Raw genomic sequence first — 27,530 nt, forward strand, 5'->3', positions numbered from 1 at the left:
AAAAATTCCAAAATATCCTTTAATCACTCAAATGAAACAATATTCAACACCTAAAATTCTCACAGTTTTTCATTAAATAAACTCTGGAACTTAGAAACAAGACACATCCACCTTCATGTATCAAAGGCAGTTATTTATTCATTTCAAAAAAAAGAATTATCACAACATGCGCTTTCATAGTCAGACGTTGTAATCTTCACCCAGCCATTGGTATGGATCAGGTCCCCAAAGCCTAAAAATAGGCCCTCTTGCTCTCTTCGAAGAGCGCGACTGCGTCGCGACGACGCTAAGTGACGCGATGAGACGAGATGGCGCTCGCGCAGCATTGTCGTCGGCGCGTCACGGCAATCCCCGGCATGCCGCGGCGCGGTGCGGCGCGACTTGTGGTGCTGAGTTGACGTGGACCTACTCCGGGATGCTCTTCGCCGCCATCTGTCTCCCACGCTTCGTGCAGCTGCCTGCAACGGCCAAAACACACACTCCACTTGCCGCATAGCACAGCCCAGCAGAGTCGGGGTGAGGTGGGTGTGGAGCGCACAGGTTCGTGTGCAGTCTCAGCAGCGGGACAGCACGAATGGTGTGAACCACAGCGCGGAGGTTTCAAGGTCGGAGTTCGGGTGCTCGTGGGTCAATTCCCGTCTTGATACCGGTGAGTCTCGGCCCTGATCCTCAATCCCCTGGCACTCCCAATTGTGCATTGTGTCGCAGTTGTATTGTCACGTGGAAGACTTTGTTGTTGTCGGGTCGAGGTGTGTCGACGTGGGGGTGTGGCTGTGTCTCGATCGCGTTAAAATTTGCGATTGTTTGACGCTGAGTGAGTGTGTTTGAGTAATTTGCTCACTGGGCTCTGTTCGTTGTTCTTTTGGAGTTACGATATGTCGCAGTCTAAGGTGGAGAGGATGAGTGTCTGGTGCTGACTACGTGGGCGATTTACTTTATAAAATTTCTAACAAGTATGTGCTCACAGTAGTTTTAGCTCAAAATAGTTTAAGCATGTCTGATTTGCAGCTCATAGCGGACTTGGCGCATTCAACTTTCAAGTCGATACCACAGAATCGGCCAAACTACTGAATTCCGCTTTTGCAGGCGGTTCCAGTCCATTTTTCTCAAATACTTTAAGGTGCTTTTAGGCATTTGATTGTGCTATGGAATCTCATCTACTTTACGAAGAATTGCTCGGTGTCTACAATGGTTGACTAGTGTACACCCGGTATGGTGATCGCTGGTCGTCGGACAATTCCTTAAGCACACAATTTGGGTGTTTACAGTTGTCTTGGTTGTGATGGAAACTTGATCTGTTATTGTTCAGTTTACTGGTTGCTACCAGTGGCTTACAATGTGAAAATCTTGAGTGACATCTCATGGATTATTCTGGCTAGATTAGAGTTGTATTCTTTGTATCATTGATTGTCCAGGACAGGAAAGGGAATTGAGAGAGTCAACGTGTCCATTTATTAACTTCTTTTCCTGGTCAAGATTGCTTGTATTCATGAATGATCGTCAGGTTGCTGTTAATCTAAAAATGATCTTCGTTTCATTATATTTTGAGTGTTCATCTGATTCCAGAACTTGGTTTTGGGAGAGTCTTAAATGACAGAAGTAGAAACTCTATGGTCAAACAGGATGGCAGAAAACGAAACTCCAAAAGTAAAGGAGCTAGACACGACAGGAGATGAACCTGGGAAAAAAGATGCTCTCACGAAAGAAATTACATCAGTGACAGAAGATGTACCCAAGACAAGACTGATGATCGCCGTGAACCAGTGTAGCAAAGGCTATCCGAAGCCTTCCATCAGTAGTCGCCATGCTTTCGATTGGGTCTTAAAGAACCTCATCAAGCCTTGCTGTAGAAAGCAGTACAAAGTGATCATTCTACATGTTCAAGTGGCCGATGAAGATGGTGAGTATTCTACTTCCCTTGTATGAAAGTACAAAAGACGCTGCCAGTCAACACTGATTGAAAATTAAGATTGATTTATATCATCTATGACATTGCAGAATTTAATATCACATGCTTGTAATTATTAATTGCGTTGTTTCATCTAAATTTCATTTCTTCCAATTAGCTGTGTTGTGTATAATATTTTATTACCTGGTATGATCAGGATTGGAAGAACTTGACAGCGTGTATGCAAGCCAGAGTGACTTCCAGCACTTGAAACACAAGGAACTGTGTAGAGGATTAGCTCTACTTCAAATATTTGTCAAGAAGTGCAACGATTTGGAGGTACTGCTCTCTAAAACTACATTTATGATATTTGGGCTTCCAAAGTAACGTCCTCCTTAATCTTTCTGTCAATAGTTCCCTATGCATGTCTCCATTACTGTGGGAAGATTGGACAGCTAGTTTTTATTTTATGTAACATGTTTCGAAAAGAATAAGCCTGAGCTTGTTATGCTGTGAAGAATAATATTCAAATTAACTGCTTTTGGCGGTCGTTTTGTGGAGTGTATACTCAACCCGAGAACTAGCTAAATGTAATGGTTGCAGATTGAGTGCGAAGGATATATAAAGAACGGAGATCCAAAGGAAATTATCTGCAAGCATGTTGAGAAGAGAAAGCCTGATTTACTTGTTCTGGGCAGTCGTGGGCTTGGTACTATACAAAGGTAAGGGAAAATGAATTGAAACTTCTTTGAATAATACCAAGACTTGCGTACATTCTGGTATTTGGCTGTTTTTAGTTTTTATCCAGCTTATTCATGTAAAATCACTAGAAACGGGTCGCGAACGTTTCTATTGATTATCTAACAGAGCTAAAACCACTAGAAATTGAATGCGAACCTTTCTGTTGAATTAGTAGAATTGCTTGTAAGGAAGTACATACACGAACAATTTATCCTCTGCCTGGAGCAGAATATGTCCACTATTGAATCGGCGCAGCAAACCCTGGGGTGGGTGAGACTGACTGTATTCACTTGCCAATCAAACTTAGTGTAATTTGTGGCATGAATTCAATGAATTTCTACTCCTACAGAAAGACAAAAGTACTAATTTTTTTAGGGACAGATACTTCTTTATTTATTTGTATATATATATATATATATATATGTGTGTGTGTGTGTGTGTGTGTACTTCTTTATGCATATTGAATAGTTCAAGGACATATACTAGGTTTTTATGTGGTCCCCATAGGTCTGATGAGGAATTCCAGTTTTTTTGCTTTTTGATGAACTCAATGTTGAAAGCAAGTCTAAGAAGTTAACTCTCTGTGCAGTTTGTTTGTGGCTGGAGTGAGCGCTTACGTCGCAAAACATGTCCAATGTCCTGTAATTGTGATCAAGCGAGATCCTAAGGAGATTCCTGATGATCCGATGGACGATTGATTTCCCTCACCTCAGCCAGGTTCATTTAGGCATTTAGTTCATTTTGGATGTGAATTGTATTATAAATCATCGCTACTCATCGGTCAATATTTTATTTTGCTTTTTTTCACTGCTTTACGTTGTATTGGACCTTCCACATTGTAAAAATCGCGTATAATTAAACTCAAAGAGGTTTAATAAGAGGGTTGTCCTTGAAGTTCAAGATTCCGCATAGTCTCTGCTGACAGGAGATACTCGTGTAGTGGTTTCTTATGTACTTTGTAATGTGATATCAAAGAATAATAATTAGAGTTCTCTTCAAGCAAGTCATGTCTGACGTAAGCTTTTTGATCCATTCCGGCATCTTAAGAAATGTGTCCTTGAAGTTTGTTCAATTGCTAGATTGTCGACGTAGTAGCCACTTGGCACAGTTTGTTTAGCTCCTTCACAACACCACTTTGAAGTTGTATCAACCAGAGAGATGTACTGGATATTTCAGATACCAAAACTAGAATAAATGAACTATTCTACAATTTTTCAGGATTACTGTGTAAACATCTCTTTCCAGTCACTGCAAAGTTGTATGATTTGTATAACAAATGTCCTGTTTGAAGTGTATGACAAAAGATTCACAATAAATACAACCTTCAATAAGCGTTGTCCTTAAAAGTGACAAACTACTAACTATTAGCATGCAGTTAGTTCGACTGAGGGATTTACTAGAAAACATATTTTCATTGATTTTCAATTATGTTCTTTAAATAGACGAACTAAAAAGTAAATTTACAAAACAAAATGAATTCTATTGCAATATGTTTGAAGCAACTGAGAATTTTCTTATTTTGGCAAGGTTGATCTTGTTACAGGTGCATACACACAACGTCAATTAATCAGAATCATTAGAATTATCAATGTAAATTCAATCAAATGATAAAGTATATCACTCTTTTATTATTTTCATAGCTAAATGACGATAAAATATTTGGACAGATGTTTTTGAATTGTACGTAACATCATTAAAGGATGTCTACAAAATTATGGATAGAAACCATATTTATTAAAACAAGAGTCAAATTAACAATTATTTTTAGGGATACAAATGCACTAAATTTCAAATTTTGTTGTAGAAACCAGTTTTAACTAAGAAATATTCAGGTTTATGAAGGTAACAGTTATGAACAACTCTCATGGCTTCTCATATAGCATTAAACTAGCAAGTATCAACAAAAGCAGTTTGGTAATTTTCAAAAAAGATAATTTCTTTTTGATAAAAAATTACAAGTAATTATTATATATGTAAACTTCATTATTTATCAACCAGTTCACTGTTTCAAAATCATACAAACTGTATGTGACTATAAATGTCGTGTGTAGAATATCACCTTTTTTAAAAAATAACATAAAAGCATAAACTTTTTAAATGCTAAAATATTTCTTTGATAATATGTTAATAAATAGATTGAAATTTATAGATAATCTACTAGCAAGAAAAATATAATAAAAAGTGATGTTGATAGATCATCATGCAAATAATACAATATATTATATTGAGAATATTAATATTTGATAAATAATTAATCAAAAATCAAATTTTTATATATAAATTTATAAAAAAATACTTAAAAATCAATAGATGTCATTTTATGAAATTCCACATATATTGCATCCTTTGATAAAATGACATCTATTTATTTTTAATCATTTAATAAAAATAAAAAAGAAAATAAAAATCATAAAAGATGATGAAAACTTCTTTAAATTCTTATTAATAAGTGGATCTACAAGATATTATGTAATTTATTTAATTTTATTTATTTATATCTAATTTTCTTATTTAAATAATTACTATTATTTATTATATTTGTGACATTACAAGCTCTTTAAGCTAGTCATATATTTCAAGTTGTAGGTTATTTTAGATTCAAGAAGAAGCTAGAATTAGTTCCAAGAGATCAAATGTGAAAAGCAATTAAAGACTTTGTAAAATTATGTGATATTTGTTCAATATTAAATATTCCTTATTAACACCTTTAAACAATTTTTTTATTGCTATAAATATTAAAAAAATAGTTTTTTATATTTATTTATTTTTCATGGATTTTATTGTGGATCTTTCAATTTTTAATATAGGTATGTTCTTATTTATGATAGTAGATTGTGTCACTAAGATGGCACATTTTTATTCTATATACAAAATTAATGATAGATAAAAATAACTAAATTTTTTATTGATAATATTTATTATTGTCATGGATTCCTAAAAGATATTATATCAAATATAGTATCTCAATCTATATCTAGATTTTATAAAAAAAAAAAATTAAGATATTAAAGTTAGATATAAAAGTATCTTTGGCTTTTCATCCTTAAACTTATAAAAAAATATAATTGATAAATCAAGTATTTATGGAATATTTGAGATGCACCATTAATTGCCATCAAGATGATTTGACAACTTTTTTTCTATTATCAAAGTTTGCCTACAATACTACAATGAATTCTTCTCTTCAATAATTACTATTCTATGCTAATTATGATTAACATCCATAATTTGATGATTTTGACTTTTCTAAAATTAATAATCCTACTGCTAAGAATTTGGCAAATTATTTATCAATGATGTATGCAATAATAAATGTATAAGTGATAAAAGTTTAAGAACAATGTAGACCAATGAAGCTGCTTATTGCAACGAATGATCTCAATTATACATCATCAATAACATATAATTGTTTTGTTGCAATATCAAGATTATTTCTCCTTGTGATTAATTGGATGACCATAAAATTAGATCATTTTTTATTTGTAAATAAATTAATCAAATTTCATATTAATTACCTATACCAAAGTCTATGAAGATATGTCTTATATTTAATGTCTCTCTTTTAGAGCCATACAAGACAATAAATATACCAAAATAAAAATAGACGCCACTTCTTTTTATGAAAATGGAAAATAATCATGAGTTTGAAGTAGAATAGATCTAAGATTCTAAGATTCAAAGTGACACCAAAACAAGTTGGAATATCTTATACATTGATGAAGATAAGATATGAGTGAACACACATAGAAGCCATCTGGGAATCTTACAAATACAATACAGTATGTTAATACTTTTTTATCAACAACATGTATCAAAATAAAGATAATGAGTTTAAAAAAACTTTGTTAAAAAGAAAAATGGATTCAATAAAGATTGTATTCTTTCTTCTATTTTTGTTTATAGATTTTTTGTATTTATGATACTAATGAGATGGAAAATAAACAACTAATAAATTCAACTCAAGAACTATCATTTGTTGAGTTATCATATAAAATATTGAGATTATCATAGCTTTTATGATGACGTAATAGAAATGAAGAATCTTAAGATTGACATTTTTTTTAATTTTAAATAAATGGCTAGATATAACACATTTGGTATCATGACCTTTGAAGAGACTCTCAATGTTTGATAATATTATTAAAATTATGAATCACTTTTGATAGTATTTCAAATATTTTATTTAAAAGAAGTTACAAAGACATCAATAATGAATAAATTAATACATAGATATATTCTTGGATTAAGCTTTGATTTGCTTATATAAGATCCATAAAGAAAAAATTATTTAATCAAAAAATAGAATTTAAATAAAAAAAACTAAATTTTATAAAAAAATATTTATTATAAATAAAAAAAGATATACAAGTCTATAAAATTATAAGCTTTGTTTTATTTAATTAGTAATTTTTAATATAAATAATAAAAAACTTGGTTCTAGCCTTTATACCTAAAGATACTACATCTTCTATTTTTTGATTAAGACCTCAAAGATTATAGCTTAGATTCAATTATACAATACTTCATGTCAAGTAGTATCAAAATAAGGCTCGGCTACTAGGACATCCAAAGTTGTTACATGCACATCCCAAGATGTTATGCATATATTTTAGAGAATAGCATATTTATTGATTTGCTAATTTGACTAGTAATTAATAAAAAAGAGAAGGAGGAGGTCTAAGACCCACACCAAGACAGGAAGAAAGAGAAGTAAATTTGGGATTTATATAGAGGCAAAGAAGAGGGGAAAGAAGTCATTTCTAAATCTATTTATAGAAAATAAGTAAGATAGCCAATTAAAGCCCTTAAATATGAATATAAACATAATGGATGTATATATTGCAATTTAAGGTGTGCATATAGCCTAAACCTTTGTACTAATACTACCACAGTCATTCATATTGATCACATCTGCTTAAAATTTTGCAAGTTTTTCTAATTGGTACACATTGACAAAGAATAGGGGTAGCCAAATAGCTAAGACATATGTCCTTTGATGTAGAGCAGGTACACAAATTAATGACAGGGTTTGTACAAATTTTGGTGAGGAGGTTAGCCTTACCTAACATACTCTGTATCTGTAAACCAGACCGAGTCGTCTCGTTTGCGTTAAAAGTAATCCGCCTCACAGTTTTGCTCCTGCATCTCGATCAAACCCTTCGTACGTGTGGAATGCTGGTATGTAAGCAGCTCTCATGTGGAAGGATGGCATGTAAGCAACTTTCCTGCCGGCCTTCCACAGACAACGTGCTGGGCTTTATGACAAATGGTTCCAAAATGGGTACAATTTTTGCTTCATAACCTGAAAACAACCTGCTCTCTCGACCATCATTTCTCCCTTGACAAACTATCTTGTAGATTCAATGATCATCTATGAGCAAACCACATTGAGTCCCAAATCTACATGCTGCGGTATTCTCCATTTTTTCCAGTGTCTTCACGCAATTCCAGTGACCATTTCGTCGCTCTGTGTAGGATTGGCTTTCCTCTTGTTGTCATGCCCTTTGGGAGGATTTTGGCAGTACCTCTCCAGGCACTTAACACAGTTATCTCTTCGTGTCGAGTGCAGCACAATTGGTCACATTAGAAGCAAGTGAACTTCCAAGTTCAGTATCGATTATTTGCAACTTACACTAGCCGAGTTAATTTCATGATTAATTTTATGTCAGAAGTAATCCTAACTGGCTGCACGGCTAAACCCTCGATTGAAACAAAGAATAAAAGGGCATTTCCACGCAAGTATCTTTTGGGAGACAGCGTTTCTACTCATCGCAAAAGTTGCTGATAGTCTCATGTATAAAAGTTGAGTTTGATGAAGTTGGAAGTTTAATTCGAGTGCTGATGTATTGTCCATCTCATTCAGGGTGTTCAGCTCAGGAGGTTTGATCAAATTGCTCTTTCATTCTGGTCTGATGTCAAGCACGGTCTTGATGGAGAAGAGAAGGTTCTCTATAATCAAACATTTGGATAGCGAAATTGATGCGATTGTCCATGGCTTTACAAAGAATGATTATAAATCTCACGTGATCTAAGCTCTTAAATTCAGGAAATCCAGTTTTGAATTGAACTCAAAAATCATGACCGCAAATTGTTGCTGTACTGATAGCTCTGCAGCCATATTGAACACGCAACTACGCAAATCATCTACAACATGTCATAAATGAAATTACCACGCAGATGCTAGTCTGGTTTCAACGACGTCTTCTGGTGTATCAATATTCGACAGAGTCGTCGCAAGTCTGTGCAAGAGGCGCTACGCCTGCAGCGTAATGTCGTAAATGGGACTCTTATCTGGGTAATACAGTCCGAAGTTCTTCTCGGTCGGATCTCCTTGCTTCTGATTTTCGTTAAATAGACCAAATATAAAGGTTTGAATCTTCACATTCGGCCGCACAGGGGTGCGGTTGCGTAGCAAATGCTTTTGCTGGTCGAGATTGTAATTGTATGTTTTTGCGTTCTGCAGATTTGCACCTACTCCGCCACCTCAGAAGCCCATCCCACCTCTGTTATCATCAGCGGCATGTTCGCGTACCCAAGGCGACTCATTTCGGCATAGACAGAGTCCACCTGAGCGTCGAAGAGGTTTCGGTACTCTCTCCCAGAATCGTTGATCGTGGGCTCGTTGGGATTGAAGAGAGCATAATTAATTTCTATGTTGACGGAATCAAGCCGATAGGAGAAGAATGGATAGATATTCATCATGAAGACGGAGTTCTTCCTTAGCACGAAGTCCAGGATACCTTTCACCACGGATAGGTGTTTGTCCGCGAATTTTTCAGCCGAAGGGGGATAGGAGACACTCAGATGGAAAGCCAGCGGCGTGGACACCTTGATGTGGTCCAGGCCTGCAGATTCTAGCGCTTGCTGTATGTTGTTCATGGCAAGCACGAGCTTGGAAGCATCGTTTCTGCCGTTGCTGAGAAACTGGTTCTCCACTCCCAGCGACCCGATCTTGGTTTGCGGGTACGGGCGGATGTTATTCTCCACCCATCTGTTGGCTGTAGGCGATGCCAGCGACTTCTCCATTCGGAACGGCGACCAACAAAGTGATACCCGAATTCTCGAATGCGCGGAGAACATCGCCCCCCGCGTCATAGATCCTTACATCAGTCACACCTCGACTTCGGAGGAGGGAGACGACTTCGGGAGGCGAGAGGAGATTGTCCGCGACTCGCCCGTAGCAGATGCTGATAGTGGGGGCAGTTGCAGCAGCTGCCTCTACCACCACCGCAATACAGATCCGGAACCCCTGGTCCGACTTCACCGGAGACCATCGCAACTGCAACACTTCGTCCCTATTCCCAGACACACATCAACAATCAAAAACAGACAAACATATGATAACGTCTCGGCAGAGGGAGGTCTAGTCTTATACGATTGAAATGATTGAACATTGTGAAAACGTTTGAAATGCTAACCCTAAACCTGTTCTGCACCGTTACTAATCTGGTTATTCAACATGATTGAGATGGAAATGCTTCGATTCCTATGAGTTTGTAAAACTGAACAAAGACAAAAACTAAGAGTATGTTAAATTGACCCCTGCTTTTATCAAATTGATCCATCTATCAAAACCATCATTATACCCCATGTCATAGTCCCCCATCTCCATTCCCAGCACCCCTCCCTTGTTCCCATCTCTCGTCCCTCATCTCCCATCCTTGTTCACATTCAAAGCTTTAGTATCTACAAATATTTGTATTAGAGTATGATCATCACTGCAAAGTTGGTGTATTGTTTTTGTCATGGTCCTGAGATTGTGTCAACAATACAATCAATAATACAAACTCTTTTAAGTACTAAATGTAAAAAAACAAATGTAGAGCACCTAATAACACACCTAGGTTTTACTCAAATTCCAACATTTGCCAAGTTTTGAACAATTAAAGTTGTGCTTGTTTCTAACCTTCGTCCCAATTATCTTTATTCCTTCCATTCCTCCAATTCCTAGCTCCATGTTCCTTGTCCCCATTTCTAGTCTTTTTTATTTATTTATTTTGTTTTGGCCACTCTTCTACATTAAAAAGCTAATAATTAATGACTTAAGTAATCACTCTTCTTATATGCAAGCCATTTGTTTTACATTCTCTATGTTATTTTAATAAAAAATAATTTAAGATTCTAATTGCAGCAAAATTAAACCATTGAAAAAAAAGTATATTATGATATTTTTATTTTTTATTTTTATTTTGTTAAAAACAAAAAAATGAAGTTTTTCAATGGTTTATGTATCACCTATAAGATTTACTAAAAAATAATTTATAATAGACAAAATATTTATTTAAAATCACAAAAGAGCCAAATATGAATAAAACAAAATGTATTACTTAGACTATGCAACCTAATGCAAGGTATTTCGAATATTTAAAATACAATAAACTTGCAGAAGAGCACTAAAAGTGTCTTTAAGAAATACTAGCTTGTCTATTCATGTCACAAATGAGAGAGAGAAATTACATATGAAACTTAAAGAATTATTATAAAACATACCAAATCATATTTGATTTTATAAATATATAGAATTTATTCCTAGTTGAAATAGGTTTGAAAAATCACTGGTCAACAATAATTTTATGTTTGTTAATTCTTTTGTGACTTTCATAAATCTGAATATTAAATGAAATTTTCTTAGGTTTTATGATATTTAGAAATACTTTGATAAAATATTAGATATAATTGACAACAAGATGCAAGCAAAATATTTTGACAATTAAAATTTATCTCTATTTATGCATAACATCTTAGCAAATCTCTCTTGCACAACTTATTGAGGAATACTCTAATCTGTTCACAACAATGAGTTATTCACTATTAAACTACAAGATTTATTTCTTCATAATCTTAAATATTTGTTTATTTTTTTGAAGTCAACTTACTTACTTGAGATAGGGAACAAGAACAAGGGATGAAAATAGAGACGAGAGTGGAGGGCTAGAAATAAGAACAAGAGATGGAGGATTGGAAATAAAGGAAGCGGAGATGACACATGGGGACTAGAAACATGGACAAGAGATGGGAGATTAAGAACAAGGAAAATGGGGACAGGGATTAGGAATGAGAGAAACAAGGACATAGGACAAGAGCATAGAATGTTGGTTTTGATAGGTAGATTAATTTAATAAAATTAGGGATCAATTTAATATTCTCCTCAAACTAATTTTAAAAAAAAAAGAAACAATATGATGTATATTTCTTTACAATGTTGAGGTTGTATTTATATATAAATATTTTTATTTATAATATTTGCTTATTTATTTAATAACTCTAAGTCAAAAAATTGATTAAATAGTTATGTATTCTACACTTCATATATTTTAAAGCAATAGAGCATTGATATTGGTAATGAAGGTTTGATTAATGCATAAAGAAGAGTGGCATTTAAAATAACAATGATGGAATTTGCAACTCAGTTTAATAACTCTTTTTTTTTTAAAAAAAAAAAATCTTTTCACTCTATTTAAAATAAATCAATAAAAATATTCAAGTTTTTTTTATTGTTTTGTTTCTATGAAGTGAAAGTCAAGACAAAATATGACAATTCTATATTTGACATTAATAATACAAATTTCTTGTATTTAGATAATCTTTTTTATTATTACTCAATACTCTTGTACAATATAATTCTAAATATATATGGTATCATAAAGTGATGGAATTAAACTCATGGCCAATGTACCTTAAAAAGTAAAAAGATTCTATTCTATGGTTGTAATATTTAAAGACAAATTCAATAGATGTTCAAATTGCTCTTATAAGTCATTAAATTTATATACACTTTCTCACATTCCAAGATAAGACTTTAAGGAAGGGTCTTGACTTTGTGTCATCCTATCTATAGTCAAAGTTCATACTTCTTTTGCTTCTATTTATTTTGTAGAGCCATAAACAAAGTAAAATAAGAAATATCAGCAAAAATAGTATCATAGGAATATTTAGGTAGAAGTAAAGAGTAGCAATCAATTAAAATTACTTAGACAATCCTTAGATCAATACCTATATAGAAGATTTGATTATGAACTAGGATTGAATCTTGAGGCACAAAACTACATGCTTATGGCAGATGAATTGTTTTTTTAATTGATTAAAGTGTGTTGTTTGAGAAAAAACCTAATAAGGTTTTTATGAGCATTGGTTTGAGTGCTTTGAATTTATATTGACTTTGTGAGAGCTTTACAAAGTTGGAATTGTTTTGAGTTACAATATTTTATATTGAATTCAAAAAAGGTTTACACTATGATAAAATTTGTGAATTATGTGGCAAATTTAAGGATGAAAATTTGAGAGTTTGTGAAAGTTGATGTATTAAATGTGATGTGAATCTGAACTAAATCAAATGGTAGGATCAAAGGTAATTAAAATTTAATTGGAATAGAATCTTAGAATTTGGATTTTAAAGGTGAATGTGAGTTTCTTTGAACTTAAGCAATATGCTAGTTGGATTAAAACAAGTTTTTATAAATATTTAGTGAACTTGGTTTACAATATTTTTGCAAATTTTGAAGTCTAGTAATCAATTTAATAAAGAGCTATCAGTGCTAGTAGAATAATATTTAGGTTAAAATAGCAAAAAAATCAATACTTGAGAAAATTAGGAGCTTTTCAATCTACTTGGTAAATTTGATTTTTCTTAAAATTTGTGTGCTTGCTATTAGCTTGTAGATTGAAATGGATGCATATTTTAAAGAAAGACCAGCCATTTAATTTATAATTATTAAAGTTTTTAGATTGCTGTAGAAATTAGTTAGGATTTGATTAGGATATATTTAAGATTTGATCATAGTATCATTAAGATTTCATTAAGATTTTAAAGATTTATATAAGATTATATTAGAATTTATTAAAATTTATTTAGGATTTTTTAGGATTTTTTAGGATTTACCTAAGGTTTGATTATGATTTATTTAAAATTTTGTTAAAATATTTTTATAAAAACATTAAGGATTTTTTATGATTATTTTCGAGGATTTTTTTTTAAAATCTCTTTAGAATTTAAATAAGGTTTAATGAGGATTGTTATGGTTCATTTGGGATTTGTTTAGAAATTTATTAAAATTGTTAAATTCTTTTTTGTTACAAAATACAAGTACACCTTCTACAACCAAGTGTGTGGTGCATTTTCAAGCAAGACAATACATAATACAATATATTTAATGAACCCAACATGAGAAGCTTCAAGTAGAATGTATTTTCATTTATTTATTTGTTTGTTTTAATTATAGCAAAAAAAGACAAGAAAGTTGAAGATTGAGTTATAAATCGAGGTTCAATTAGAGCTTTAAATAGAATTGGAAGTAACTTTAAAAGTAGAGGTTCTTTTGAATGGCAATGTATATATTTTAATCCTAATTCTGCAAGTATGTTTAAGGTATTTGCAATATTTATGCAACAACAATAGAATAAAGATTGCAAAGTGGGTATGGCAAATAGAATTTTAGAAGAGGTGGTTGAAAAAATTGACCAGTTTGAAAGCAAAGATATTACACAACATTTAAGATGTTATATATATATATATATATATAAATAAATGAGCTGAATCATTTTACTGAGAAAGAAATGATTCATTTATTTGAATAAGCTACTACTCTAGAGATAAGTAATCATGTCCATTGCACTATGAGACATTCTTGTGGTTCATAGGATTTTTTTTCTTAATGATTAAAAAATGTGTTTTTGGAAGATGATGATACAAACATAACTAATTGATACTCATAATTTTTCCTTTTTCTTCTTCTTTTTTCTCTTCTGGATAGAATTGAGTGAATATGTATATATTTATATATATATATATACACACACATACAAAAATAGTAATTATGCAGTAATAAGAAACCATTTTCAGTATTTTATTTTCATTTTTATTTATTTTTTGATTTTATTCTCATGAATTTTAAAAATAAGAATAAAAATATATAAACATATATTGGAATTTGTTCTTTGGAGATAATACCACAGTAATTCAAAATCCTTACAAACATTAACCTTTGAAACACTTTAAACTCTTCAATTTAAGCCTCAAACAAATCAGTATGATCACCCTTGGATAAATATTATTAAACCTTGGAGCACCCACTTAATGAGGGACAAATTTTAAGAATGCAAATACGGGGGGGGGGGTGTGAGAAAATCACGGGGCACCCCTATGAAAGGACGGGTGCCGGATCGCGGGTCTAGTGGATTAGGGTTTTAGGGGAGAGGGACAAGGACGCACGGGAGAAGAAGAAGAAGGAATTGTCACTCCAAAGTATAGGAAGCAAGCTCGTGATTCCCATTTTGGCGTCTCCGTCGACGTCTCGCTGAGCTGAGCGCTCGTATCACATTTGTCACAATGGGTCGCCGTATGCTCTCTAACCTCTCATTATCTAAATCGTCCTTTCGCTTGGTTCTGTCGCTGCTCTTGCTGCTGTTCCTCTCCGTGTGTAATATTGTTCTTTCTTTCACCTCTTGGAGCTACTCTGTTGATTTATGTCTTCATTCATTTTAAATTCAACCTCTTCTACTCATTTTAAGTTGTCCAGGGCTCTTCTGGTTCATGCTTCTATGTCTCTTGCAGTAAATTTGGGCTTCCATTTTTTAGGGTTTTGATGCGAAAGTTGCGGCTTGTCGGTGTGGTTTAAGCTTCGGATTTACTTGTGTTGACTATTGAATTTTCGTTAGGTCTGGGTTTTGTTGGGTCATGGATGTTGATATGATGGTATTTGGTGGCTTGCAGGTCCGGCTAGATGCTATAGGCAGATTAAGAACAAGCCATACCCCAAGTCTCGGTTCTGCCGGGGTGTGCCAGACCCTAAAATTCGTATCTACGATGTGGGTATGAAGAAGAAAGGAGTCGATGAATTTCCCTACTGTGTGCACTTGGTCTCCTGGGAAAAGGAGAATGTGTCCAGTGAGGCGCTCGAGGCTGCTCGTATTGCCTGCAACAAGTACATGACCAAGTATGCCGGAAAGGATGCCTTCCACCTGCGCGTGCGTGTGCACCCCTTCCACGTGCTTCGTATCAACAAGATGCTTTCATGTGCCGGAGCCGATAGGCTTCAGACAGGTATGAGGGGAGCCTTCGGCAAGCCTCAGGGTGTGTGCGCCCGTGTGGCCATTGGGCAGGTTCTACTCTCCGTTCGTTGCAAGGACCAGAACGGTGTTCACGCACAGGAGGCGCTTCGTCGTGCCAAGTTCAAATTCCCTGGTCGCCAAAAGATCATCGTCAGCAGAAAGTGGTGAGTTTAATGCTTGACTGTAACCTAATGCATGCAGGCCTGGTGCTTTTTGTAGATCGCCACATTTTTTGTGGGAGTATATGCTCAGTCTTTGTGTTATACTGCCACGCGTCTATTTCGGCTAGAATAGCGTCGACATGTCACTTTTTATTTTATCCTCAATGTATTTAGTAAAATCGTATGGAGGAATTAGGCGTGTATATTTTTTCTGCGTAATCGAATATAGTTTAGTTTGACACTCCTGTCAACTTGTTTCATGCCTACAGGGGATTCACCAAGTTTGCTAGGGTCGATTACGTCAAATGGAAGGAAGAAAACCGTCTGGTCAACGATGGTGTCACTGCCAAGGTAATTCACATGGTGACGAGTACGAAGGCCCAAGTTGCCAGCTTTGTCCTTTTTCGGCTGTGTAAACAATTTGTACTAAACATGTTTAGTTGTTATCGGTCTTCAAATGGCTTTATTTCATCCACTTCATTTTTGAGTAGATACCAATCTCGTTTTTGTGTAAACAACTTACATTTGTTTTGCCTTCGCTGCAGCTTCTTGGATGCCACGGACCTTTGGGCAACCGCACTGCTGGAAGGGCTTTCATTGATGCTGCTGTTGCAACTCACTAGGCATTTTCATCTAGTTGTCTCACGTTATCCGGATTGTATGTACTTGAGCTTGGGCATTAATGAACTAAGAGTGAAATTGATGCGGATTTTCGAAGTTGGAACGTCCTACGAAATTTATTTTTGTGAATTGAAGCTCTTGATCCTTACTTCTAACTTACTTGCGTGGGTGCCCACCAGGTATTGGTCATCTTTTTAGATTCGGTTAAACAATTGAAGTCCCTAAACCTTTGTGGACAACAGATTATTGGTGCAAGTCATCTACTGCTGCAGAAAAACCGTCGCTTAGAATATGTGATCAATCTAAAACGACTTGAAACTTCATTTAATTCAAGTTATTGAAACCAGATATCTCCTCAATTGAGAAGCCGAACCAAGCATACTTTTGCACTTGTGTGACCTCAGTGGCGAAACAGTAAAATACGCATAGGTGCAGGCTGGTAATGGAATCAACAAATTTGATCACTTTCGAATTATGTACACTACGGAAGATTGCCCAAATGTGAACGAAGCGATTTCAAGATTTGTAATTTTTTTAACGACATTGATTTAAGAACCATTACTCTGCAGGCACATTTTGATAAAAAAACAGTGTAGTCATGAATCATAATAACCACGAAAACCAACTGACTTCTTTTTGAAGGAGACCGTAAAATCGGGCCTCCAGTATCAAAAACTTGTTTCCAACATGCGATGTGATGAGACAGAGGCGATTTTGATTAGTGTAGATAACTGCAATCGGTAGAGATTCGTTGCCCAGTGTGCTGTCTGCACCGGTTCGGATCTACTCTTCCTACCTTGTGCACTGTAATTTTTCGGCGAGAGTGTCTACCATTGCGCCGCCCTCCGCATGTTGACCTGCCTCGTCTAACCAGTCTCCCATATCATTCATGCTCTTCACAACGTCGTCGTGCTCAGTTGGTTCAAATAAACATCATGTTCTCCTCAGTCCACCATCACTATCTTTATGCCTGGTGTACAGCATCTAACTCAGCTTCAGCTTGTTCCGCTCTAGTTCGACTGATACTAGATTGCATAGTGTTATCAGAGTCCTTCCAAATTTCCGCGTTCTTTGACTCGGTAATTGGAGTTTCTTCTTCAGGAGAGGCGCAAACAGGCTCCTGGTTTGATATCTCGTCATTATTTGTAGATTTCATTGGGACTTGTTCTTCCACATTTTGATCCTCTTTTGTATTTGGTTCTGCATCCACCTTCTCTCTCCGATGGTGTAGAGACTTCCTGACCCAAGCTGTCGTTTACTCTGTCTCAGATTCAACAACCTCCTCCTGTGCAACTACGGCACTGAAAGACTTACTCGCCTCCGACTCCCATTTGAACCGGAATTGTGCTCAAACTCTTCTCAACCCACATAGTCGCTAAAAGGCGCAAGGGTTGTGGAGCTTCACAGAACTAGCACTTTCATCATACATAATATGACAAGAAACTTCGGTCTATGCCTCTCCACATTGCCCTTTCTGGATGCTGAAGATCTGCGATTTTTTTCTTCTTTCCAACACCCCTAAAGTTGTCGCTTCAGCGTCCAACTGATCTCATAACACCCTTCACGCCAGTTTAAGTACACATCGGTGATGCTGCAGCCAATGAATTTTCACAAGAATCTCCCATACTATTATTCAGTTTGAGACACGTGACGAGTTCCAGCCACTTCTTCAACCAGCATCTGCAGGAATACCAGACCAGATTTCTGCATCTCTCTAAAACCAACACCCACTTTCTTACTACCGCTGGATCTAATGACTCCGTCATAACAATTCTTCTGCTCCTTTCTCCCCCATCGCTAAATATTAGCACAACTGCTAAATGTGATATTGTTGACATTGTGACAATATACTGTTGCTTCAAGACCAAACCTGGTTTCACAGCGAAAACCTCTACTCAATTTTCTACTCAATGCAAAGACATTGCTGAAGTTTTAAAGCAACATCCACCATCCGAATAGTCAACAAGAGTCTAAAATGAAGCAAAAAAACGTATGTCAACCTAGATAACGAAAATGGCACATGCCTATGGTACTCTGCATTTATATGCAAAAATAATTTGAAACAACATCCATTTCCTAAAAATTCTCATTCCAATGATTATATCATGCAAAGTGATTGATTCATTGATTCCAAATCTATTTTGTGCAATCATGCACACAATAAAAATGACACTTCCAACTTACAACATAAAATAGCACAGTTTGCTAAAGTTGCAACCAAAGGAGCAATAATTGCACTTCATTGAAACGTATATTCATTACTTCACAAATAACAATCTTGGCCTCTCCAAGTTTCACGTATATGTATATTTGTGTCAAAAGATGCACATGGTCTCGACCACGGTTCTATCGCCCACTGCCTCGCAAGCTCTTATAGCTAAACGGAAAATTGTGAGCCGCCACCCAGGAAGGATGCTAGAATGCTGGACTGGTTGTTGAGATTGCAAAAAATTGTTCCTATTTCCTTTCTCTCTCTCGCTGATCGTGCCTTGATCCAACGCAACGAGTTCCCTTGCTCCCTGTGGAGGAAAAAAAATTGCCTCAAATTGCTTCATGAATTCTAAACTGAAAAGCGTTGTCGTCATTGTCCGGGATATCAACCTTCCAGCACGCGCTTGATCTGCTCCAACGACAGAAACATGACGATGGCGAAGGGTCCCTGGCGAGTCACCGTGGGAATGAAACCCTTGTACAGAGCCATGGGCCCTTCCGAGCGCACAGTCTTGACGGCACAGTCCAATGCGCCCTTGTAGGGGGGAGCTTCGCCCGCGGCCACTTTCATGTTCATCACTCTCGTCTTCACCACGTCGATGGGATTCGACGCCACGGACGCCAGCACTCCCGCTCCCACGCTCGCCACCACCTGCGTCGCCAGCCCCTCCGGCACCACGCGGTTCTGGGCTATGGTGTCCTTGATCTGATCGTACGTGGCCAGCTGCGCCGCAGTCACCAGCATTGCTCGGGTCACAGTCGGGGCTGAGCCCGTCCACAGAGACAGCACGCCGTCTTGTTTCATCATCCGGAGCAGAGCGTTTCCGACGGAGGTGTAGTTCCGCCTTTCGTGAACGGGCAGCCTCCAGTCGGCCTGCATCCGCACCATCGCCAGATCAGCGGGGTTCCCCACCGCGGCACCGGTGGCTCCGGAAACCAAAGCTGCGGCCACCTTCTTGTGCAAAGGAAGCCCCGAGCCTTCCTGGGTCTCGTCTCTCCACTGGGTTTTCAGAAATTCGTAGAGGCCCATTCGGGTGGAGGAGTACATGGCTTGCCGCAAGAGCGTGGCCGAGACACCCGAGTACAGGGCTTGCACGCCTTCTGACCTTGCCACTTCCAACCCCACACCCAGTGGGCCAGGTCGTCGAACGCTACCGGAGGAAGCATGGCTTCCGGCGAGGGCCATGGCAAGAGGCGGGGATGCCACCTCGCCTTGCAGCTGCATACGCACTTTCACGAGGTCGAGCGGGTGCGTGGCGAAGCCGGCAATCATGGACGCCAGCCCACCCTCGGCGAACCCCTTCCACTGACCGGCCATAGCGGACGCTCGGACCTCAACACAGTATCTCAGAATTCTTTTCACTTTGCGCTGCGCAACGCGTCGAAGCGCTGGGCCTCAGTCCACGTCGAACTCCCACTGTCGACCACTACAATTATGCAGCAAGCGCACACCGGACACGAGCAGCAAGTCTATCCCGCGCTGCACGCCAACTTCCTGCTTGCCAAGACTAACGGCAACCTGAGCAGAACCGCACGCAGTGCGACGACGAAGATCGCTGCTGACCATGAAAGGCAAGACCTCCTTCACCACGCACGATGTTGCGGAATAACAAACAATCCACCAACTCGCTCCTGCAAGCTCTTCTTTAAATCGCCCGAAGAATCGATGCCACGACGAACAAAACGCAAGGAGTGGAAGATCGATCACAGATGGGAAGACCAACGTCGTCTGCCTCTTTATATATGAGACGCACCATGGGGACGCGGGTTCCGGTCAGCAGGCAAGACCGCGGCGAAGTGTGGAAGACTATCTGAGACGTATGCGGGGCATGCGTGGAATGGAATGGAATGGTGGGTCACCCTGGATTCAACGCTGAGTCTGGCTCCGGACCTGCTTTCCACTCCGCGACACGAACTCGTTTCGTCCTCCATCGCGTGCCATCGCCGTCGGTTTCGATCATCCTTCATCCTGTCGGATCGGCCCAACCGCGATCTTCCCGACTCCTGAACGCTGGAGCTTCTGGATGCAATCCGGATGAATTTTCTGAGGGTCAAAGCCATCCGAGTTGCATCCAAATAGGAAAATGAAATTAGAAGAAGTAATTGTTTAGTTGCCTGAGTTGGCATCAAATTTGTTGGTTTGTTTATTGGTTCGTTTTCAATTGTGCAGTTTTGTTATTCAGTCAAGTCTAACAGAAGTATGGTTTGAAGTGTGCATGGCAATGATATGTTCTCTCTGTGAATGTTGATTTATTTTGTAAAGTGAGTGTTGTAATCGTTTGTACGTTTTTTGGGCGTTGACTTGTACGTACAAAAATGGATAGTTTTTCTCACCCTGCATTGCATAATAAAGTTGAAGCCCTGGAATGTATACATCTCATGAGTATTTAGAGGTAGGTTTGGTTCAATGTGGATGTATCAACTTCTTAAAGAGTTCTTGTTAGTGTGTAATGTGTTTGTTGGCTCATTGTTATTATTGCATATATTTGTATCAGAATTATGTCTATTGTTTTTTTAATGTGAGAAATTTAATAATATTAAGCTTTATTGCATTTGTGTATGTTGTGAAGAGGTTAAGCACTGAAAATGTAAGATTGCAACATGTTTAAATAAGATGTCAACAAATGCTTTGTTGTGATAGAACCATGTTTTCTTGTAATCTTGTAAATATATTTATGAAACTCATGATCATGGCTTTCTAATGCATGACATTTCATCAAAATGTGGAACATTGTTTATCTTCCATGTCATTTATTAAGGAGGAAATTTGTGCCTATGTTAGTTTATACAAGCCAAGTGAAACCAAGTCTATGTGATGATTTTGTAGTACACAAGTAATCTTTTTGTTTTTCTTTTTGTAATCTTGAAATAACTATTCATGTGTTTAAGAGAGGCAAATTTTGGTTGCAAGTTGGGATGACAGTAAAATTGAAGAAACTTGTTTAATCTCTTATTTTTTCTTTTTTTCTTTTTAATTATAGATAACAATATTGAAAGGTGCATGTGTTACTGAGAGGATAGTTTACACGATTATAGGATTTTTGGAGGCATGTGTCTTGGTTTGTATATCTATCAAAACACATCATGGAGAAAGCCACTGGACTTTGTTGTAAAAATATTGGATATCAAATAAAATGTGATTTTGTTCTGTACATTTTTTTGGATATGAAGAAAACATTGTTGTACCTGATGGTGTATCATACAGTAATATACACAAAAGTGTGTATATATATATATATATATATATGTGTGTGTGTGTGTATGTGTGTGGACATATTGTTGGTGAGAATCGAAACGTTTTTGGTAAACATGAAAATATTCTTTTTAACGTTATTACCTCACATCTGAATATGCAGTTATGGTCATTCACGAAGTATCATAGAACACATTACATAAAATGAACTGGAAACAGAAGCTTCGTGGATCCCCGCGCGAATTCAGACACATTGACGAACAGAACTGAGGAGTGGCTGTTTGAATATTTGTGAAAACTGGTCGGAAGTCCGAATAAGCGGGGGTCTCCAAGTCGGCGGCCGCGGAGACCGGGCGAAGTTCTTGCCTCGGGAATGGCGATTGTCACGCGGCTCCACGGATATTGCCAAGCTCCTCCTCTTCCTCTTCCTCATTCTCCTCCTCCCTCCTCCATTCAACTTGCCGTAACAGGATACCGCCACCAATATTTCTCACCCTGGTCCGCAACCAATTTGCGTCAGACCCACCAGTTGGTTTTTCCAAAGCTACTCCAAGAAATTTCACCTGCAAACGCCGTTCGACTCAGTCCTCGGAATCTGAAGTGGGCCTTGATTTCGTGGCGCACTCTTTGCAAGAGGATGGCTCTCTTCACATTTGTGGGCCTTGTGACCAGGTTTGGATTGAGGTCCGTTGCTTATCAACCTGCTTTCTTTGTTTTGACGGTTGAGTTTGAACTGGAGCAGCCACTAGAGTATGCCGCTGGTCAAGGCTTTTGTGGTGAAGATGTCGCAATTAAAACCTGACACCGCCTTCGATACACAATGAAAAGCACCTCGGTGAGGAAGAGCTTCAGCAGCAGCCACTTTCATGTCCGTCAGTCCCATATTCACTGATTTTGGAGTATTTTGAGCACCACTTGTAAGTATCATTTATATTCTGTTCGAGTATAATTAGTGTGTGTATGTTCCAAATTGTTACTTGAATACGTATTTGCAAAAAAAGGTGATGCTTTAAAATTGTGGCACTACAAAATGTATAGCTAAGATCAATAAGAATTGTTTTGTTATGTGAGGATCTTATCTCCTTTTAGTCTGGTAGATTCTTTTCTAGAGCTTATGATAGTACTACTAAATGCAAGATGTCTTTTTACTTTCTGTATTGTTATCTTTATATTAATATTGAAGAATTGAAGAAATTGCATTTTTGATTGCAAATTAGGATGACTAAGAAAAACGATTGAAGAAGTTTGTTTAATCTATGGAAGTTAAGGATTATATATTAATAAGAAAATAATTTATAAAACCACAATATTTTGAAGTATCAAAATGTTTTGATGTTTTGATTTTTTTACAAATAAATTTAATTATATATCAAGTCAACATATATATATATATATATATATATATTTAAATAAAAACTATCATATAAGAAGTATGTCTTCAACCATTACTATCAATATAACAACTTATTTATTGCCTTTGAATTATATATGTTGTCTTAAATGTCCTATAAATTCTTTATATAAACTCCAAATATAGCAATTCTTTCATAAAAAAGATAGAACTTGAAATTGCTCTTGCAGCTATATCTTTCTATCTCCAAAAGTTGTCGTATAATTCTTCATATCTTCAAAAAAAACAACATGTCTTAAAAAACTCCTTAACTTCAAATGGCTATAATTTCTTCATCTTAACTCTAAACCCTCTAAATTTTATACATAAATTATAATCCAAGCCTTAAACCTTATAATTCTGGCTTATGTTTTTCAAAATATCTTTTTGAAGTCACCAAAATCCTTGTTATGGTTGCTAGTAGAATGTTGAAAGCCTATTGGGCATGGCCTTCAATCAATAGAGATGAAGACCTTCACTCCTTGCCTTCATTTGTCCATAATTTGCTTTCATCCCTCCAAATAAGCTTCTTAGTAGTTTCAATCTTCATCTCTGAGCTCTTGTCTTCTCTTAAAACTTTATACTAAATATCTAAATCTTATATAATTAATATACTATAATTAAAATTGATAAATTTTAAAATAATTTTTTATATTAATTCTCTTTAAATTAACCTACTAACTATTTTAATATATATAAAGACTTATAAATATATTATATATTTTAATTAATTTTTACATATTATAAATAATTATAATACGACATCCATCCCCTTCAAACCTACACATCCTCTAATATGTCCTATATGGTATTCTTTCTGATCCTCTTAAGATTTCTTTTAATCACTCATAAGTTCTTTTAGTTCATATTTTTGGTCCAAATATTGAGATAAGAATTTTCCAAGGTCTTCTATACTGAACCACACATCTCTTCTTTTGAAAGCCTTCACCTTCTTCTCTACTATTGGAATTCTAATGATAGTTCTATCTAACTCGCATAAGGTATATGTAGCATTATCATGGACTATAACTACCTCATATGATCTAAATCATTATTATACAAATTTTTTTATAGTACTATGTTGATGTTCAAAGTTGCTTTTATAAACTAGAATCCAATTTCCAATTCCTATAGGCTTAAGCCTCAACCTATGAGCCCTGTCAAATCTTTCTTTATTTTTCAATCTTACTTCTTTTAATCTTTTAGTTGCAATTTGTAGGTCTTCAGGTAATCTTTTTAATTATTGGACTCAAAATTCTAATAATATTTTTCTATTAATATCATCTTTTAAAGATAGAAACATCTATTTAGGATAGATTTCTTTACCTGGCATCATAGGTTTTTATTCTAATATTAACTCCATGGATATATAACTAGTGATAATACTGCGAGTAGTTCTATTATCTCATAAAGGAAATGGAAGTAATTTAGGCCATTGAATTGGCTTATCCTTACATGCCTTAACTAATGCATAAAAGATAAGAAGATGAATCTTCTTATTCTTTCCATTGGCTTTAGGATTATATGAAGTAGTCAATTTTAGCTGAACTCCATATCTATTGAAAAATAATTCTTACTACAACAACATCTAATTCTCTTCTATTAACTCTCATCCTTTCAATGCTATTACATGTAGTGAAAATGTCTTCTAGTATAAATCTACATATTACTTTTGTGGTCTTGGTCCTCAAAGCCCTTCCTTCAACATAATTTAATAGATCTTTTTTTTGCCAAAATCAAATATTTTATATCTCAAAGTCATGATGGCATAGCTACTAAATCAATTATCCATTAGAAATGTATAGAAGGTAGATAATTAGAATATAATCAATTCCTATACCTAATCTTAGACTCTATTTGATACTTTGTATATAAATTCATAAAGTATATTTAGCTTTAGACAACATATCTACCACTAAGTTTTCTTTATTAGTAATTTGTATTAAAATAAGTTTCAATATTCTTATGTAGGCTATCCATCTTAGCATATCAATATTTGGAATAGTGTAGTTAATTATTATTTCAAATAATGGCAAACAATCTATTTTTAAAATCATTCTTGTTTCAAAAAAATAATTTTTCTCAACCTTTAGAACAGCAAGTGCTTTAGAAAGCTCTCTTTTAACTTGTGAATAAGTTCTTTTCATCTCTACAAAAACCATGGCTCTAAACCTTATAGCAAATCTTTTTTCTTTTACCTCATCTTATTTAATAGCCCATCCAATTGTAATGGATATATACCTACTGTAATTGTTATCTAGATAGGTAGAATTAAGTAAAAGTAGTTTAATTTCATAATATCTTCTAGAAAAGCTTCTTAAAAGCTTTGTAGACATTTCTTTGACTTTATATATGTTTTTAGTTGATTGGTAGGTTAAAGACTTGGTCAACAAGCTATTCACGTACCAATGGCACCACAACAAACATGATGAGAGTGATATTATATTATAATATAATTATATGGTAAGAATATAATCAAAATAAATTTCTAAATCACTTCTAATTATCTTAGTTCAATAATAATTCAAATCATTTAAACAAGATTTTTATAAAAGCCTTTTAGTTTATTTTTTTATCTTAATATTTAGCAGATTAAAGATTGGTTAGTATTTTTATCTTTTAGGTTGTAGAAACTCTTTTATTGCTTTAGAAAGGCCATAAATTGATAAACATAGGATAGATGAGATAAATAATTAATATGGTTAATATTAGGATTAAGTTGAAGATAGAATTAGGCTAAAGAATCCCTACAATAGGTTGGATTGATACTTGGGGATTGAGAATTTGTAGAACAAGGTCGAAATCAGACCTCCAACTATTAAAATGGTTGCCTAGGGCAAAATACGACAGAATTTGAGGATTGGCAATTGAGATTGAAGAACTCGCTTTAAGCTCGTTTTAGAAGCATAATGCTTGTTTTCATAAGGTTTGAAATGACTTTGAAATTATTATTCAAAATTAGGATTTGTATTCATGACTTTGAATTTATGTAATACAATTAGAGCTAACACTCTTGACTAGTTCATGCAATTGGTATCACATATACAATTCAAAATTGGATAATACTTGGTTGATTAAAAATATTAAGTGTGCATATAATTGGCATTGATCTAATAAAGCAATTGGAAGATATTTGGTTTTTAATGTAAGAAGATATCAAAAGTTGGTAATTTGGAGTTGGATAGGATTTCTATGAGATTTGAGGATCTAATAGTTGGAACAAGGTAAAATTTGGCTTGATGTTAGAAGACTTAAAGATCAAGCTATATACCAATTTTGACCTGAAATCAATAGTTAGAAAAGGAGAAATTTCTACTGAAATATTTCTATCAACTTTAAAGCTGGCAATTGAGTAACATCAATGTGGTTTTTTGGACATTTTCTCACAATTTGTAAGTTAGATTGGGCTGAATTTTTCTAAGTACTTAGAAGACTTATAGTGGCATTTAAATAATTTTTTTTTTATCAAGTGGACAATCAAATTAGAAGTTACATCTTGCTAAAGCCCACTAATTAGAATTAAGGCTTGCAAAGAAAAATCAAAATTGCCTACTTATAAAAGTAATAAGGCAATTGGAGTTTGTATATGATTGAAGTTACTAAGAAGAGTGCTTTTGAGTACTTTGTATTGACTTTAAGCAATTTTGAATTGAAATTTGAATTAAATTCTTCTTATAAGGATAAAATTTATTAGGATTTCTTGGATACTTGTAAAACACAATTTCACCTTCTATAGCTAAGTGTTCAATGCATTTCCAAACAACATAACACATAATATAACATAAGTGGTGAATTTGATATGAAAGTTTAGGTAGAAGGTATTGGATTGTATTTATTATTTAAAAGTGATAATATAAGAAGGTAAGAAGGTTGAATTTGGAGTTTTTAATGGAACTTTGGATAAAGCTTTAAGTGGATCTTCAAGTAGATTTTCTAGTGGTGGACAAGTTTTATACTTTGGCCCAAATATTACAAATATTTTTTAAGCATTTATAATATTTATACAATAGCAATAGAGCAATAATTGCAAAGAGGCATTGGCAATCAAAGCATTGCAAGTAATGGTTAACAAAATTGATAAATTTGATAAAAGATATATTTCAAAGTATTTGAGATATTACAAATAAGAAATGAAATTGGATTGGATTTTCAAAAAAAAGATAATTGAGCTATTTGGACTTGCTATAATTTTTGATATAAGAAAATATATTAAATCAATTATAGAGCATTTTGGAGATTCATGGAAGATATTTTTATATGCATTAAAGAAAAAATATA

At 35.3% G+C, this 27,530-nt stretch overlaps 3 protein-coding genes and 1 pseudogene across 4 annotated transcripts; 2 read left to right on the top strand and 2 right to left on the bottom strand.

Annotated features, from left to right (window-relative positions):
• The first annotated feature begins 510 nt into the window (after window positions 1–510).
• On the top strand, window positions 511–3,849 carry LOC112288161 (universal stress protein A-like protein). Its single transcript, XM_024532051.3, has 6 exons — window positions 511–649; window positions 1,009–1,120; window positions 1,623–1,900; window positions 2,106–2,227; window positions 2,492–2,610; window positions 3,219–3,849. Exons 3-6 carry the CDS (start codon window positions 1,624–1,626, stop codon window positions 3,325–3,327), a joined length of 627 nt encoding a protein of 208 aa, XP_024387819.1. The 5' UTR covers window positions 511–649; window positions 1,009–1,120; window position 1,623; the 3' UTR covers window positions 3,328–3,849.
• A 3,585-nt stretch (window positions 3,850–7,434) lies between these two features.
• On the bottom strand, window positions 7,435–9,941 carry LOC112288483 (glucan endo-1,3-beta-glucosidase pseudogene; annotated as a pseudogene).
• A 4,924-nt stretch (window positions 9,942–14,865) lies between these two features.
• Window positions 14,866–17,133, top strand: LOC112289061 (large ribosomal subunit protein uL16). Of its 2 annotated transcripts, XM_073537294.2 has the most exons (5): window positions 14,866–14,964; window positions 15,339–15,840; window positions 16,107–16,188; window positions 16,383–16,495; window positions 16,638–17,133. In XM_073537294.2, exons 1-4 carry the CDS (start codon window positions 14,955–14,957, stop codon window positions 16,458–16,460), a joined length of 672 nt encoding a protein of 223 aa, XP_073393395.1. In that variant the 5' UTR covers window positions 14,866–14,954; the 3' UTR covers window positions 16,461–16,495; window positions 16,638–17,133. The 2 variants fall into 2 exon arrangements, with proteins under 2 accessions (XP_073393395.1, XP_024389769.1); XM_024534001.3 differs by lacking the exon at window positions 16,638–17,133 and having other exon boundaries at window positions 16,383–16,546.
• Window positions 17,134–18,681: 1,548 nt separating this feature from the next.
• LOC112289059 (mitochondrial uncoupling protein 5) lies at window positions 18,682–20,846 on the bottom strand. The gene has a single exon (XM_024534000.3). The coding sequence runs from the start codon at window positions 19,985–19,987 to the stop codon at window positions 19,055–19,057; it is 933 nt and encodes a 310-aa protein (XP_024389768.2). The 5' UTR covers window positions 19,988–20,846; the 3' UTR covers window positions 18,682–19,054.
• Between the last annotated feature and the right edge of the window lie 6,684 nt (window positions 20,847–27,530).

The sequence above is a fragment of the Physcomitrium patens genome, chromosome 11 (assembly GCF_059467195.1).
Source record: "Physcomitrium patens ecotype Gransden chromosome 11, ASM5946719v1, whole genome shotgun sequence".
Classification (NCBI taxonomy): domain Eukaryota; kingdom Viridiplantae; phylum Streptophyta; class Bryopsida; order Funariales; family Funariaceae; genus Physcomitrium; species Physcomitrium patens.

Coding starts and splice junctions, on each gene's coding strand:
- LOC112288161 (XM_024532051.3), top strand. CDS start 1,624: ATGGCAGAAAACGAAACTCCAAAAGTAAAGGAGCTAGACACGACAGGA. Junction 1,901..2,105: donor TCAAGTGGCCGATGAAGATG/GTGAGTATTCTA, acceptor TGGTATGATCAG/GATTGGAAGAACTTGACAGC. Junction 2,228..2,491: donor AGAAGTGCAACGATTTGGAG/GTACTGCTCTCT, acceptor TAATGGTTGCAG/ATTGAGTGCGAAGGATATAT.
- LOC112289061 (XM_073537294.2), top strand. Junction 15,841..16,106: donor ATCATCGTCAGCAGAAAGTG/GTGAGTTTAATG, acceptor TCATGCCTACAG/GGGATTCACCAAGTTTGCTA. Junction 16,189..16,382: donor ACGATGGTGTCACTGCCAAG/GTAATTCACATG, acceptor CCTTCGCTGCAG/CTTCTTGGATGCCACGGACC.
- LOC112289059 (XM_024534000.3), bottom strand. CDS start 19,987: ATGGCCGGTCAGTGGAAGGGGTTCGCCGAGGGTGGGCTGGCGTCCATG.